Below are 14,678 nucleotides of genomic sequence, written 5' to 3' on the forward strand. Positions count from 1 at the left end.
TGGGAACTGGGGAAATTTTCCTGATCAAAACACCAATGGCTTATGCTCTAAGATCAAGAATCAACAAATGGGACCTCATAAAACAGCAGAACTTCAGTCAAAGGAAATTGTCATTAAGATAAAGTGGCAACCAGCAGAGTGGGAAAATATCTTTACCAATGCTACATCACGTAGACGTCTAGTAATAAATATGTACAAAGAACTCAAGAAGTTAGACTAGAGAGAAACAAACAACACTATTAAAAATGGAGTACAGAGCTAAACAAAGAAAAATCAGGTGAGGAATACTGAATGGCTGAGAAGCACCTAAAGAAATTTTCAACATCCTTAGTCATCAGAGAAATGCAAATCAAAACTACCCTGACATTCCCACCTCACGCCAGTCAGACTGGCTAAGATCAAAAACTCAGGTGACAACAGATGCTGGCAATGATGTGGAGAAAGATTATCATTCCTCCATTGTTGGTGGAATTGCAAACTGGTACAAACACTCTGGAATTCTGTCTGGAGGTTCCTCAGAAAATCGGACATTTCACTACCTGAGGTCCCAGCTATACCATTACTGTACATATACTCAAATGATGCTCCAACATACAACACAGATACATGCTTCACTATGTTCATAGCAGCTTTATTTTTTAATAGAAAGAAGCTGGAAGAACCCATACGTCCTTCAACAGAGGAATGGATACAGAAAATGAGGTACATTTACTCAATGGAGTACTACTGAGATATTAAAAACAATAACTTCATTAAAATCATAAGCAAATATATGAAACTAGAAAATATCATATTGAGTAAAATAACACACATGGTATGAAATCACTGATAAGTGAATATTAGCCCTAAAACTCAAATTACCCATGATACAATCCAGAGACCACCTGAAGCTCTAGAAAAAGGATAACCAAAGTCCAGATGCTTCAGTCCTTCTTAAAAGGGGAAACAAAATTATTCATAGAAGGAGATATGGTGACAAAGTTTGGAGTAGAGACTAAAGGAATGGACATGAGAGCCTGCTTTACATGGTGATACAGATTATATATATATATATATATATATATATATATATATATATATATATATATATATATATATCGAACGGGTCCCTGTTGGAAGAAATAGAGAAGGGATTGAAGGAGCCAAAGGGACTTGAAATACCATAAGAACAACAATACCAAACAACCAGAGCTCCAAAGGACTGAACCACTACCCAAAGCCTACACATGGACAGACCCATGGCTCTAGCGGCATATGTAACAGAGAATGGCCTTCTTGGGTACCAATGGGAGGAGAAGCCCTTGGTCCTGCCAAGGTTGGGCCTCAAATTGCAGGGCAATGTTAGGAGGGTGCGAATGGAATGGGGATGTGTGTGGAGGGTGAACACCCTTACAGAAGTAGGGGAGGGGGATGGGATAGGGGGATTCATGACTAGGAAACCTGGAAAGGTGATAGATAACATTTGAAGTGAAAAAAAAAAGAAAAAAGAAAAAAGGATCCATTAATACCATTCAACAGATTGTGCTTTATTCAGGAATCACAGTGGCAGCACTACAATTAAGGTGACTGACATCTTGAGAAACATTTTCTGAGTGCACAGGGTAGATAAGAGCTACACTTCCCACTGAGTATCTGGAAGACTTAATCACTTAGGACAGATCATTTTCAGCAGGCTCTTGATAGCAAAAGCAGGAAATCTTCTGTGTAAGGGGTCATCACAGGCACATGGAGAGGGAAAAGTTTAGAAGATTCCTCTGCATTCATGAAAGACTTTGGAGGGAAGGGGAAGGTGTTCCTTTGCAAGTACATGAGACAGATTCTCTTCTCTTCCCCTGTCCTGATGAGTGCTGAAGGCCTCACTTGCTCTTGGGTGGACACTTCTGCTGGCAGGGTGGAGGAGGTTGCACAGGAGGGCATTTCTGCTGGTATGAGTGAGGAGGACAAGGCTCAGGGCACTTTGGAGGAGAACAAGGCTCTGGACACTTTGGAGGAGGACAAGGCTCTGGGCACTTTGGAGGAGGACATGGCTCAGGACACTTTGGGGGTAGGCACACAGGAGGAGGCTGGCAAGGCTGCTTGCACTGCTGCTGTTGGTAAGACATAGTGCTGGAGTCTCAGGATCTGAAAGAGATTACATGAGGGTGTTCAGAGGTGATCAATTCAGAGAAGAGAGATGGAGCTATGAATTATCAACTGAACTTGTCTCTCTGAACATCAACATCATTTCCCAACTCCTATTTTAGGACTTTCTGGCTTTTCTCTTTCTTGTCAGCACTCTTTTGCAGCAGCCTTGCGAAATGATCCTGTGTTTCATTCCTTCTCTCAAGAGAAAGTATTTTGTCAAAGAAACAAGTAATGCTGTTTACACAAGAGAACACCTTTAAGACAGGCTGTCACAAGTACTGGTGCCCCGAAAAATAACAGCACCAATTCCTGTCCTCTTCATTACATGTATTACCCCAGCAGGGTGTCTGGGATTGGAGAGTAAAGGACAGCTGAGGAAAGCCTTAGGTTGTAATACCTACTTAGGTATATAGCCTTTCAAAGAACACCAAATGATGTACGTAAAAGAGAAATATTCTGTGTTCTACAAGTTATTATATGTAAAGGAAAGCCATGTATCACCCTTGACTGTTGTATCCACTGTGAATTTTCTTACTGCTAGGTAGGTCCCATTCATCCCATAACCAAAACTGAGCTCAAGACACTTACTCTGTCAAAAATGACTACAGCACATGCAAAGAACAAAATGACAGACCAACTCAAGAAAAGATACTCACCAGGTTCTCCAAAGTAGTCTAGGATGTGACTATCACAAGTCTGCAGTGATCCAGTCAAAGGACCAATTTATAGAACTGGCTGGTTATCCCAGTGGAGGCAGAGATGACTGAGAGTGGGCAGGTCCCAAAATTTCCAAACCAAAATGCAAATCCACTCATGACTGGCTTGACTGAGACTCTACAAAATGGGAAACATCCTGTTCCTGGACATCATCACTGTTGAGAGCTGTGACTCAGTTGAGTCCTTCCCTGTTTTAAGTTTCAGTAAGATCTAACTGGTTGCCTATGTGCTCTTTTGTGATTGTAGCCAATGTTATTTTTTCCTCTGTTACAACTCTCATATGTCCTAAATTATGTATTTTATGTGTTCTACTTTAGCTTATTAATAGTCTCTGTTGCCTTTGCTTTGAATGCTTCACTCCTTGTTTACAAGGGGAACAGGAATACCCTCGGGGGGGGGGGAATAGGGAAGCAAAGTTAATACAGAGGTCTAAGGAACACCCAGTCAGAGCCTGCACCACATGTGGTCCATACATATACAGCCACCCAATTAGACAAGATGGATGAAGCAAAGCAGTGCAGGCCGACAGGATCCGGATGTAGATTTCTCCTGAGAGACACAAGGAGAATACAGCAAATACAGAGGCGAATGCCAGCAGCAAACCACTGAACTGAAAATGGGACCCCCGTTGAAGGAATAACAGAAAGGCCTGGAAGAGCTTAAAGGCGTTCGAGACCCCATATGAACAACAATGCCAAGCAACTAGAGCTTCCAGGGACTAAGCCACTACCCAAAGACTATACATGGACTGACCCTGGGTTCCAATCTCATAGGTAGCAATGAATATCCTAGTAAGATCACCAGTGGAAGGGGAAGCCCTTGGTCCTGCCAAGACTGAACCCCCAGTAAATGTGATTGTTGCGGGGAGGATGGGAAAGGAAACACCCATAGAGAAGGGGATTGGGAGGGGTTAGTGGGATGTTGGCCTGGAAACCAGGAAGGGGAATAACAGTCGAAATGTAAATAAATACTCAAGTTAATAAAGAAGGAAAAAACAAACAAACAAACAAGCAAAGAAAACAGTTTCCAGGCAATGACTGCACATGTCATTAAAAAACATAGTGTAATCAAATATGAAAGTTTGAGATTTTTAGCCTGTCCCAACTTCCTATCCTCCTGTATTAATGAAATATCATTTCTTGGCCTCTTATGCTAGTCTACTCACCATCTTTTTACCATATCTTCCCCACCAGGCTGGACCACATCCCTTCTCAAACCGAAAGACAAAATGATCATGTCCTCCTCAAAGTTGTTTTTGATCATTGTATTTTATCATATAATCCGAATAACAACTAATAGAATGTATATTCAGAAGTTGTCTTCATATTATTTTAATTCACTAACAGGAGAATTAAGAACTTAAGTTCCTCTCAATCATATGTCTTCTCGTGCCATGAACTTTTGAGTGTCTTTACAATACCAAGTGATTGTATATATGATGGAAAGGGTTTCTATGCTAATCATAAAGTGATTGGGTTAGTGTCACAGCGGTCGTGGTACTGTTGCTGAAGTGAGTATATCTTGACTGGTAGGGTGATACCAAAATTTCTGGGGTACAGTTAGGTAAGACCATTGATGCCTTTTCACTCAGCATAAGTAGCATCTTCTAGCACTATGAAAGTTAATTGACATGGAGGAGGCTTCTAACACATCTGTATCCTGATTTCTTATATTAAGCAACCAATGTGCAAGGTGTCTTCATCTATTCAAACATATCATCCCAGTTATTCCATATATCTTATTTCATATTTTCTGTGTTCTACTATTTACCTCTCCTCCCCTTCATGCAACCACTTCCCAATAGTCACCTTTCAGACTTCTGACCTTTCCAGGAATTCTAAACTAAATGAATACAATTAATTATTAGAGGCCAAGGCACATGTATAAAAGAAAACATTGGGCACTTGCTTATTTATGCCCAGCTTTCTTACTACAATTTGGGTTTTGTTTTTTATTGTTTTAGTTTTTTCCTTGTTTGTTGTTTTGTTTTTGTTTTTGTTGTGTTTTTAGTTTCATCCATTTACCTGCTAATTTCATAGTTACATTTTTGCTTACAGCTGAATAAAAATTCTATTGTGGAATTTATTAGATGATGGGAAACAGGTTGATTCTATAGTATAGTAATTGTGAACAGAACAGTCAAATATCTGGGAGAATATGGCTTTGGGCATATGCTCTGGAGTGGAATGGCTACATCAGAATAATTCTATTTCTAGCTTTTCGAGGTGTCAACATGAATATTCATCATGACCGCACCACTTTTCACTCCTATCAATAATGATTAAGAGTTTGTTATTTTCTCATCTTATTTACTAGCACTTGACATTTTATTTATTTTTAACTTAGTTAATTGATTTACATCCCAAGAGCTGTGCCTTCCCAGTTCCCCCTCACTGAGACTCTCCCCCTCCTCTGAGAAAGTGGGACATCCCCTGGCTATCCCCCTAACCCTGGTGCATCATGTCTTTACAAGATTAGACATATCCTCTCCCACTGAGGCCAGACCTGGCAGCCGTGCTGGGAAAAGGATACCATAGTTAGGCTACAGCTTTAGAGAGAGCCTCTGCTTTAGTTATTAGGGGTCCCACATGGAGATTGACCTGCACATATGCTACATAAGTGCTACATAAGTGCTGGGGGCCTCCTTCCAACCCTGTGTATTCTTTGATTGGCGGCTCAGTTTCTGAAAGCTCCCAGAGGTCTAGGTTAGTTGACTCTGTTCGTCTTCCTGTGGAGTTTGTATCCTATTTGGAGCCTTATATCCTTTCCCCAATCTTCCCTTAGAGTCCCTAACCTCTGTCCAATGTTTGGCTGTGGGTGTCTGCATCTGTTTCAGACAGCTGCTGGATAGAGTCATTTGATTTCTTCATGGTATCTGTTCTGATTAAAGTGAGATGGAATCCAAATTTAGATTTGCATTTCCTCTGTGAGTAACAATGTTAAACATTGTTAGAAACCCTCCTCAGGCAATAATATTTTTTCCCTTGGAAATTTTTGTTTCATGTTTGTAGCTACTATTTTTGTTTGGGTTGTTTGTTTTATTGATAACTTGTTCAGCTTTGTTTCTTTGCTTCTTTCCTTACTTCTTTCTTTCTTCCTTCCTTTCTTTCTTTCTTTCTGTCTGTCTGTCTGTCTGTCTTTCTTCTTTCTTTCTTTCTTTCTTTCTTTCTTTCTTTCTTTCTTTCTTTCTTTCTTTCTTTCTTTCCTCCTTTCTTTCTTTCAATGCTAACCCTACCATTGCAGAAACTTGATGTGCCAGGATGGGAGGAGAACCAGGTAGCCTCTACATTTTCAGAGGAGAAGGGGTATAGGGGATGAATTGTGTCAAGGGTGCATTGTGAGGAGGGGAGGCAGCAATTAGGATGTAAAGTGAATAAATACATTAATTAATAGAAAAATTGCAGATGAACTACTCTCAGAAAAGCAAACAAACCAAGACAATAACAAAAACCAGAAAGCCAAGCTAATAATACACATAATAAAAAATAAATTAAAAGGTCTTTAAAAAGATTTCTTAAGTGAATTAACCTGTTATAATTCATTCACAAGCTACACGGTGCCATGTATTTCATTGGCTTATTAAATTTTACATAATAAAGTGTTCATTTTATAAAATAAAGTTTCACGATTAACAAATGTGTATGTCACCACTTCTCAGCTTTAATTTTAATTTTTAAATTATATTTTAAATTTTAAATTATGTTTTTAATTGAAACAAACACATAACTTTAGCCCCATCTTTATTCCTTCTAGGCCCTTCTGCCTATGTTCCCTTGTATACTCCCCATGTGTTCCACACATTCAAATTACTAATCTCCCTTTCTTATTGTTAATTTTTGTGTGCACACACATGTTTGTGTACAAATATAATACACATACATATATACACATATACACATACATATACAACTTCCTGAGTCCATTGGTTTTAAGGCTGACCATGTTATACTGAACAACCAACAAGACAGCCAGCTCATCTATGGGTGAGGTCAATGTCCTTTTGGTAGAGTCATTACTTTCCCATACTTTTTCTAAAAGACGAACTCTATGTGATTTTCCAACTTGCTTCTGCAATATGCCTTTGATGCTGCTGTTGTTCAGGGCTTGTGTATGCATCCATTTCCATGAGAGACAGTTTTACACCCCCTCCCCAATATTCTTGTTCTTGTCAAGAACATTTTCTGAGTTACAGATGCAGGAGTTGGAGTGTGCTTATATCACTGTGCCTGGCCTCCCCATAATCTGTTTTCCTTTTAAAAATTACCCCATAAGCCCCAGATGCTGGCTAATTTTTAACATCAGCTATGTATCCATTTCTCTTGAGTGAAAACTACATCAAATTGGACAGTCATCGATTGTCCCTAACATATGAATTCCACATAGAATATTACCATGCCTGTGATTTTTGTGGTTCCTAGGTCATATAGGTATATGGGACTGTTTAACTGATTCCCTCTATTGGCATATTATATAATATTTTCTGGAGCCATGAAAGGTAGACTGCAAGGAACAGATGTTCAGTGAAATACCAGCTGGATTATATGAGTCCTGTGTCCTTAGTGTAGGATAAATTAAATTCAGTAAATTTTATATAAATACAAAGTAATATGATTCTTTGGGGTGTTTTCAAATCACCTTATTATTATTTGTCTTTTGTCTCTCTTGTTTCTGTATTGTCCTCCCTACCACTTCTCCCACTGGAGCCATCTCCACTTTATTCCATCAATTATGTGTATCTATATGTGTCTGTGAGTGGGTTAGGCAATGCTTGAGGTCCCAGAAGAGGGTATCAGATGGTCTGGAGATGAAGGTACAGGCAGTCTCTCTCTCTCTCTCTCTCTCTCTCTCTCTCTCTCTCTGTGTGTGTGTGTGTGTGTCTGTCTGTCTGTCTGTCTGTCTGTCTTTCTCACTCTCTGGAGTTTTTGGTTATCTTTGATATTAATCCCAGATTGGATGTTGTAGGCATTCATCCCTATAAATTTGTTATAACTGCCTTTGCTTTAAATTCTGTGTTCTGATAGGTTCAATTCTGAGAACTTTTAGTTTTATACATTGTTTGATTTTTTGTAATCATTTAAAAGAAAATTGTTCAATCCCCATGTGTATTTACAGCATCTATCTGGGTGTATCATTGTGTTAAGGATCTTTTATAGTATGAAATTAAATTTAATTGGAGATTTCTTTTATGTTTTTACTATATTTCATAATAGTATATATAATGAGGGGTACAATGATTTATATGAGCATTGGTGTAAGTTCAAACCAAGGTCAATATATCTCATACCTATATCATTTACCATATTTTGTGGTGAAAGTATAATTATATTGCGTAGATATTTTATTAAATAAAATACTTCATTGAACTCATTCTTGAATTCATTGTAGCTTTGTTCAGAAAACTTTCCACATTCTTCTCTCACCCATAGTGTTTCCATGGAAACCAGCATCTCTCTATAAACCTTTGTGAAATCAAATTCCTATAGATGGAAGATGCCATTCAGACCCTAAGAGAACACAAATGCCATCCCAGGCTACTATATCCAGCAAAACTCTCAATTACCATAGATGGAGAAACCAAAATATTCCATGACAAAACCAAATATATCTTTCCACAAATCCAGCTCTACAAAGGATAACAGATGGAAATCCCCCCAAACAAGGAGAGGAACTACACCCTAGAAAAAGCAAGAAAGCAACCTTCTTGCAACAAACCCAGAAGAAGATAGCCACACAAACATAATTCTGCCTCTAACAACAAAAATAGCAGGAAACAACAAGCACTACTACTTAATATCTCTTAACATCATTGGACTCAATTGCCCAATAAAATACATAGATTAACAGAATGAATACATAAATAAGAACCAGCATTTTGCTTATTACAGGAAATGCATCTCAGTGACAAAGACAGACACTACCTCAGAGTAAAAGGCTGGTAAAAATTTTCCAAGCAAATGGTTCAAAAAACCAAACTTGAGTAACCATTCTAATATAGAATAAAATTGACTTTCAACCAAGAGATATCAAAAAGGATAAGGAAGGGCACTTCATACTCATCAAAATAAAATTCTACCAAGATGAACTCTCAATTCTGAATATCTATGCTCCAAATACAAGGGCACCTACATTCATAAAAGAAACCTTACTAAAGCTCAAAGTATACATTGCCCCACACAAAATAATAGTGGGAGACTTCACCACCCCACTGTCATCAATGGACAGATCATGGAAGCAGAAAGTGAAACTAACAGGAGTTATGAACCAAATGAATTTGACAGAATTTATAGGACATTTCATCCTAAAACTAAAGAATATAGCTTCTCATCAATTCATGGTATCTTCTCCAAAATTGACCATATGTCACAAAACAGGCCTCAACAGACGCAAGAAGACTGAAATAATCCCATGCATTCATCAGATCGGCTTCAATAACAACAAAAACAACAGAAAGACCACATATACATGGAAGCTGAACAATGCTCTACTTAATAACTTGATCAAGGGAGAAAGAAATTAAAGACTTTTAGAATTTAATGTAAATGAATGCACAACATACTCAAACGTATGAGTCACAATGAAAGCAGTGGTAAGAGGAAAACTCATAGCTCTGAGTGCCTTCAAAAAGAAACTGGACAGAGCATACTCTAGCAGCTTGACAGCACACCTGAAAGCTCTAAAACAAAAAGAAGGAAATTCACCTAAGAGGAATAGACAGCAGGAAATTATCAAACTCACAACTGAAATCATCCAGACAGAAACAAAATAAGTATACAAAAAAATATCAACAAAACCAGGAGCTGGTTCTTTGAGAAAATCAAAAAGATAGATAAATCCTCAGCTAGACAAACCAGTGAGCACAGAGAGACAGTATCCAAATTTAAAAAAATCAGAAATGAAAAGGGAGGCATAACAACAGAAACTGGGAAAATTAAAAAAATTATCATATCCTACTACAAAAACATATACCCAACAAAACTAGAAAATCTGGAGGAAATAGACAATTTTCTAGAGAGATACTAGGTACCAAGTTTAATCAGGATCAGACAAACCATCTAAACAGTCCCATAACCCCTAAAGAAATAGAATCAGTTATTAAAGTCTCCCAACCAAAAAGAGCCAAGGACCAGATGGGATTAGTGCACAATTCTATCAGACTTTCAAAGAAGTCCTTATACTAATACTGTCCAAAATATTCCACAAAAATAGAAACAGAAGGACCATTACCCAATTTGTTCTAAGATGGCACAATTACTCTTAAACTTAAATCACACAAAGACCCAACAAAAAAAGAGAACTTCAGATCAATCTCCCTATGAACATCAATGCAAAAATAATCAATAAAATCCTTGCAAACCTAATCCAAGAACACATCAAAATGATCATTCATCATGTTCAAGTAGGCATGTTTCGAGGCATGCAGGGAGGGTTGAATATACAGAAATTCATCAACAAAATCCACTATATAAACAAATTCAAATAAAACCCCCATGATCATCTCATTAGATAATGAGAAGGCATTTAACAAAATTCAATAGCCCTTCATGTTAAAAGTCTTGGAAAGATCAGGAACTCAAGGCCCATACCTATACATAGTAAAAGCCATATCCAGCAAACCAGTAGCTAACATTAAACTAAATGGAGAGAAACTTGAAGAAATCCCACTAAAATCAGGGACTAGACATGGCTGCCCACTCTCTTGTTAATTATTCTATATGGTACTTGAAGTCCTAGTCAGAGTAATCAGACAACAAAAGGAGGTCAAAGGGCCTTCAACTGAAGAAAATGTCATCCAGAGACTGCCCCACCTGGGGATCCCATATGCAGCCACCAAATCCAGTCACTATTGCTGATGCCAAAAAGTGCTTGATGACAGGAGCCAGATATTGGTGTCTCCTGAGAGCCTCCCTACTGATACAGATGAGGATGGCTGCACTTAACCATTGGACTGAACAAGAGCACCCCAATGGAGGATTTAGAGAAAAGACTGAAGGAGCTGAAGTGGTTTGTAACACCATAGGAAGAACAACAATATCAACCAACCAGACCCCACCAGAGTTCCAAGGGACAAAACCACTAACCAATGTACACATGCAGGGACCCATGGCTCCAGCCACATATGTGGCAGAGGATGTCATTGTTCAGCATCAATGGGAGAAGAAGCCCTTGGTCCCGTGAAGGCTTGTTTCCCCAATGTAGGATAATGCCAGGGCTTTGAGGTGGGAGTGGGTGGGTGGGAATGGGAGTATCCTCACTGAACCAGGGAGACAGGGGAGGCATAAAGGAGAGGGGGAAAGGGGATAACACTTGAAATGTAAATACAAAAATATCCAAGAAAAATAAAATTATTAAAAAAGAAGCATAACATTAAAAATAAACCAAAATAACGATCTAAATCAACTATCTATGCAACAGCAACAAAAAATCCTTGAAAATAAAATTATTATGTTGAAATATATTTAATTACTACTTGAATATTTTTATGACATTGAATAAAATTTCAGATATTTTCAATGTTTTTAAAACTATATAATTATCTGATATTTGTTCAAAATTTGTATCACCCAAACTGGCCTTTTTAAAAATAGTATAGAATAGTCAATCAAAACTTACAAAAACAGTAAAGTTTAAATTATATTGTCAGTTTTAAAATGATGATGATTAAATATACAAAGAACTCAAGAAGTTAGACTGCAGGGAGACAAATAACCCTATTAAAAAATGGGGTACAGAGCTAAACAAAGAATTCACAGCTGAGGAATGCCGAATGGCTGAGAAACACCTAAAGAAATGTTCAATATCTTTAGTCATAAGGGAAATGCAAATCAAAACAACCCTGAGATTCCAACTCACACTAGTTGGAATGGCTAAGATCAAAAACTCAGGTGACAGCAAATGCTGGCGAGGATGTGGAGAAAGAGGAACACTCCTCCATTGTTGGTGGGATTGCAGACTGGTACAACCATTCTGGAAATCAGTCTGGAGGTTCCTCAGAAAATTGGACATTGAAATACCTGAGGATCCAGCTATACCTCTCTTGGGCATAGACGCAAAAGATGCCCCAACATAAAACAAAGACACGTGCTCCACTATGTTCATAGCAGCCTTATTTATAATAGCCAGAAGCTGGAAAGAACCCAGATGCCCTTCAACAGAGAAATGGATACAGAAAATGTGGTACATCTACACAATGGAATATTACTCAGCTATCAAAAACAATGACTTCATGAAATTCATAGGCAAATGATGGAACTGGAAAATATCATCCTGAGTGAAGTAACCCAATCACAGAAAAACACACATCGTATGCACTCATTGATAAGTGGCTATTAGCCCAAATGCTTGAATCACCCTAGATGCATACAACACATGAAACTCAAGACGGATGACCAAAATGTGAATGCTTCACTCCTTCTTTAAAAGGGGAACAAGAATACCCTTGGCAGGGAATAGAGAGGCAAAGATTAAAACAGAGAAAGAAAGAACACCCATTCAGAGCCTGCCCCACATGTGGCCCATACATATACAGCCACCCAATTAGACAAGATGGATGAAGCAAAGAAGTGCAAACCGACAGGAGCCAGATGTAGATCGCTCCTGAGAGACACAGCCAGAATACAGCAAATACAGAGGCGAATGCCAGCAGCAAACCACTGAACTGAGAACAGGACCACCGTTGAAAGAATCAGAGAAAGAACTGGAAGAGCTTGAAGGGGCTCGAGACCCCTTATGAACAACAATGCCAAGCAACCAGAGCTTCCAGGGACTAAGCCACTATCTAAAGACTATACATGGACTGACCCTGGACTCTGACCTCATAGGTAGCAATGAATAAGATCACCAGTGGAAGGGGAAGCCCTGGTCCTGCTAAGACACAACCCCCAGGGAACGTGATTGTTGGGGGAGGGTGGCAATGGGGGAGGATGGGGAGGGAACATCCATAAAGAAGTGGAGGGGAGGGTTAGGGGATGTTGGCCGGAAACAAGGGAAAGGGAATAACACTCAAATGTAAATAAGAAATACTCAAGTTAATAAAAAAATTTAAAAAATGATGATTTTATTAAAGTCTTAGAAATTCAGAAATGATATATGTAATTACCAGGGAGACTAAAATGTAAGACTAATGGTCTTTCTGTGTATGTGTCTCTGTGTCTGACTGTCTGACTATCTCTGCCCGGTCTTCACTCTCTCACCCCCAGTAGGTCTTTGTGAGCATAGTGTGTGTGTGTGTGTGTGTGTGTGTGTGTGTGTGTGTGTGTGTGTGTGTGTGTGTGTGTACATGTGCCTACTATATATGAGGGATTCATTGTTCATTGTACTGGGTCTTTTGTCTTTTGGGAGTTCAAGCAAAGAAAAATTCACCTAATTTTGTTACACAGGTGATCTCAGCAGCTTTACACAGATGTGAACTGTAAGATACTGTGTCTTCATGCTAACCCCTTAAGAAAGAATATGGTTGGGGCAAGTACAATATAGACCCTCTATTGTCATGATAAGTATTCTTGTGGTAGTCTTTAAAGTTGTATTCAAAGGTATTTTCAAAGGTACATTCAAAGGTCTTAATATATACTCCAAATATGTCATTTGACATGTCGTCATTAAAAGGGTCAAGATATTTCCCATTATTTCCAAAAAAGGACCATACATGGGCAGGAGATGTGATCTGACCTCCACACATGCTTGTTAAAGAAGTTAAAACCACAACTAAAATCCCTTTAATACTTTCCTTCTTTCATCCCATAAACAAATTATACCTACAAAACAGGAATATAAATGGACCAACACATCAATGGATATGACTAACCTGAAGCAGAACAAATAGCACACATGAGTTATAACAAAGAAAAGAAATATTGACTTCAATCAAAAAAAGAACATAGGGAATCAGTGAGATCTTACTGAAACTGAAATGGGGGAACACCCACTGAATTACAGCACCAAATAATGATGATTTCCAGGAAGAGGACATTTCACATTTGTAGGGCCCCAGTCCAGCTAGTCATACACTGATTTGCATTTTGTTAGGAAATTCTTGGACCTGCCCCTTACCAGTCAGTTCTTCTCCCACTGGACTGGCCTGTCAGACTTATAAAGTGATCCTTGGCGGCATGTCTGCAGACTCCTATTACTGAAGTCCTGTTCTAGTTTGGTGAACCTGGTGAGTGACATTTCTTGATTATGTCTGTCTTTATGTTTTATTCATCTTTCTGAAATGAGTTTTTGGGAGTACGTATCATGAACTCAGTTTTGATCTTGGGATGAAAGGTACATACCTAGTAGTCAAAAATTTAGCCATGGATGCAATAGACCACTGTGATAAGTGACTTTTCCCTTTTATTTGATAGTTCGTTGAATGGAGTATATTTCTCTTTTATATGCATATTTTGGTATAGATTGAAAGTCCATATACCTTGGCAGTTATTAGAGCCTGAGATTTTCGTGATCTGTCTTTTATTGTCCAACCTCAAAAAACCTGTTGGGAGATACACATAATGAGGGGGACAGAAACTGGTTTTGTAATTTCTCAGGGCACCAACACTTGTGGTTGCCTGTACTGAAGCTGATTCTTTGTGAATTCATGACGTGTTTCATTGAAATAAAATAATTCTGAAAAAAAAGCATGAGACAAAGGAGGATTTACCAAGACTACTCCAGGAGATGGAAATGCCAAGGAAAAAATGGAAATGGCAGGAAATCCTAAAACAAGTGTTATAGAATAATGTTCATTTCTAGAGAGGGGGAGGGGTACCTGATATTTCAAGTTTCAATCAGTCTTCTTTGAATTGATTAGCCCCTAACACTGTCATGAAATTGTTTTCAGACTCTGAAACTCCAGCAGT

The 14,678-nt window shown here is 38.5% G+C and overlaps 1 protein-coding gene across 1 annotated transcript; it reads right to left on the reverse strand.

Annotated features, from left to right (window-relative positions):
• Positions 1–1,856: 1,856 nt before the first annotated feature.
• On the reverse strand, positions 1,857–2,102 carry LOC116896114 (small proline-rich protein 2I-like). Its single transcript, XM_032897078.1, has one exon. It carries the CDS (start codon positions 2,100–2,102, stop codon positions 1,857–1,859), a length of 246 nt encoding a protein of 81 aa, XP_032752969.1.
• Between the last annotated feature and the right edge of the window lie 12,576 nt (positions 2,103–14,678).

Source organism: Rattus rattus, chromosome 3 (genome assembly GCF_011064425.1).
Source record: "Rattus rattus isolate New Zealand chromosome 3, Rrattus_CSIRO_v1, whole genome shotgun sequence".
Classification (NCBI taxonomy): Eukaryota; Metazoa; Chordata; class Mammalia; order Rodentia; family Muridae; genus Rattus; species Rattus rattus.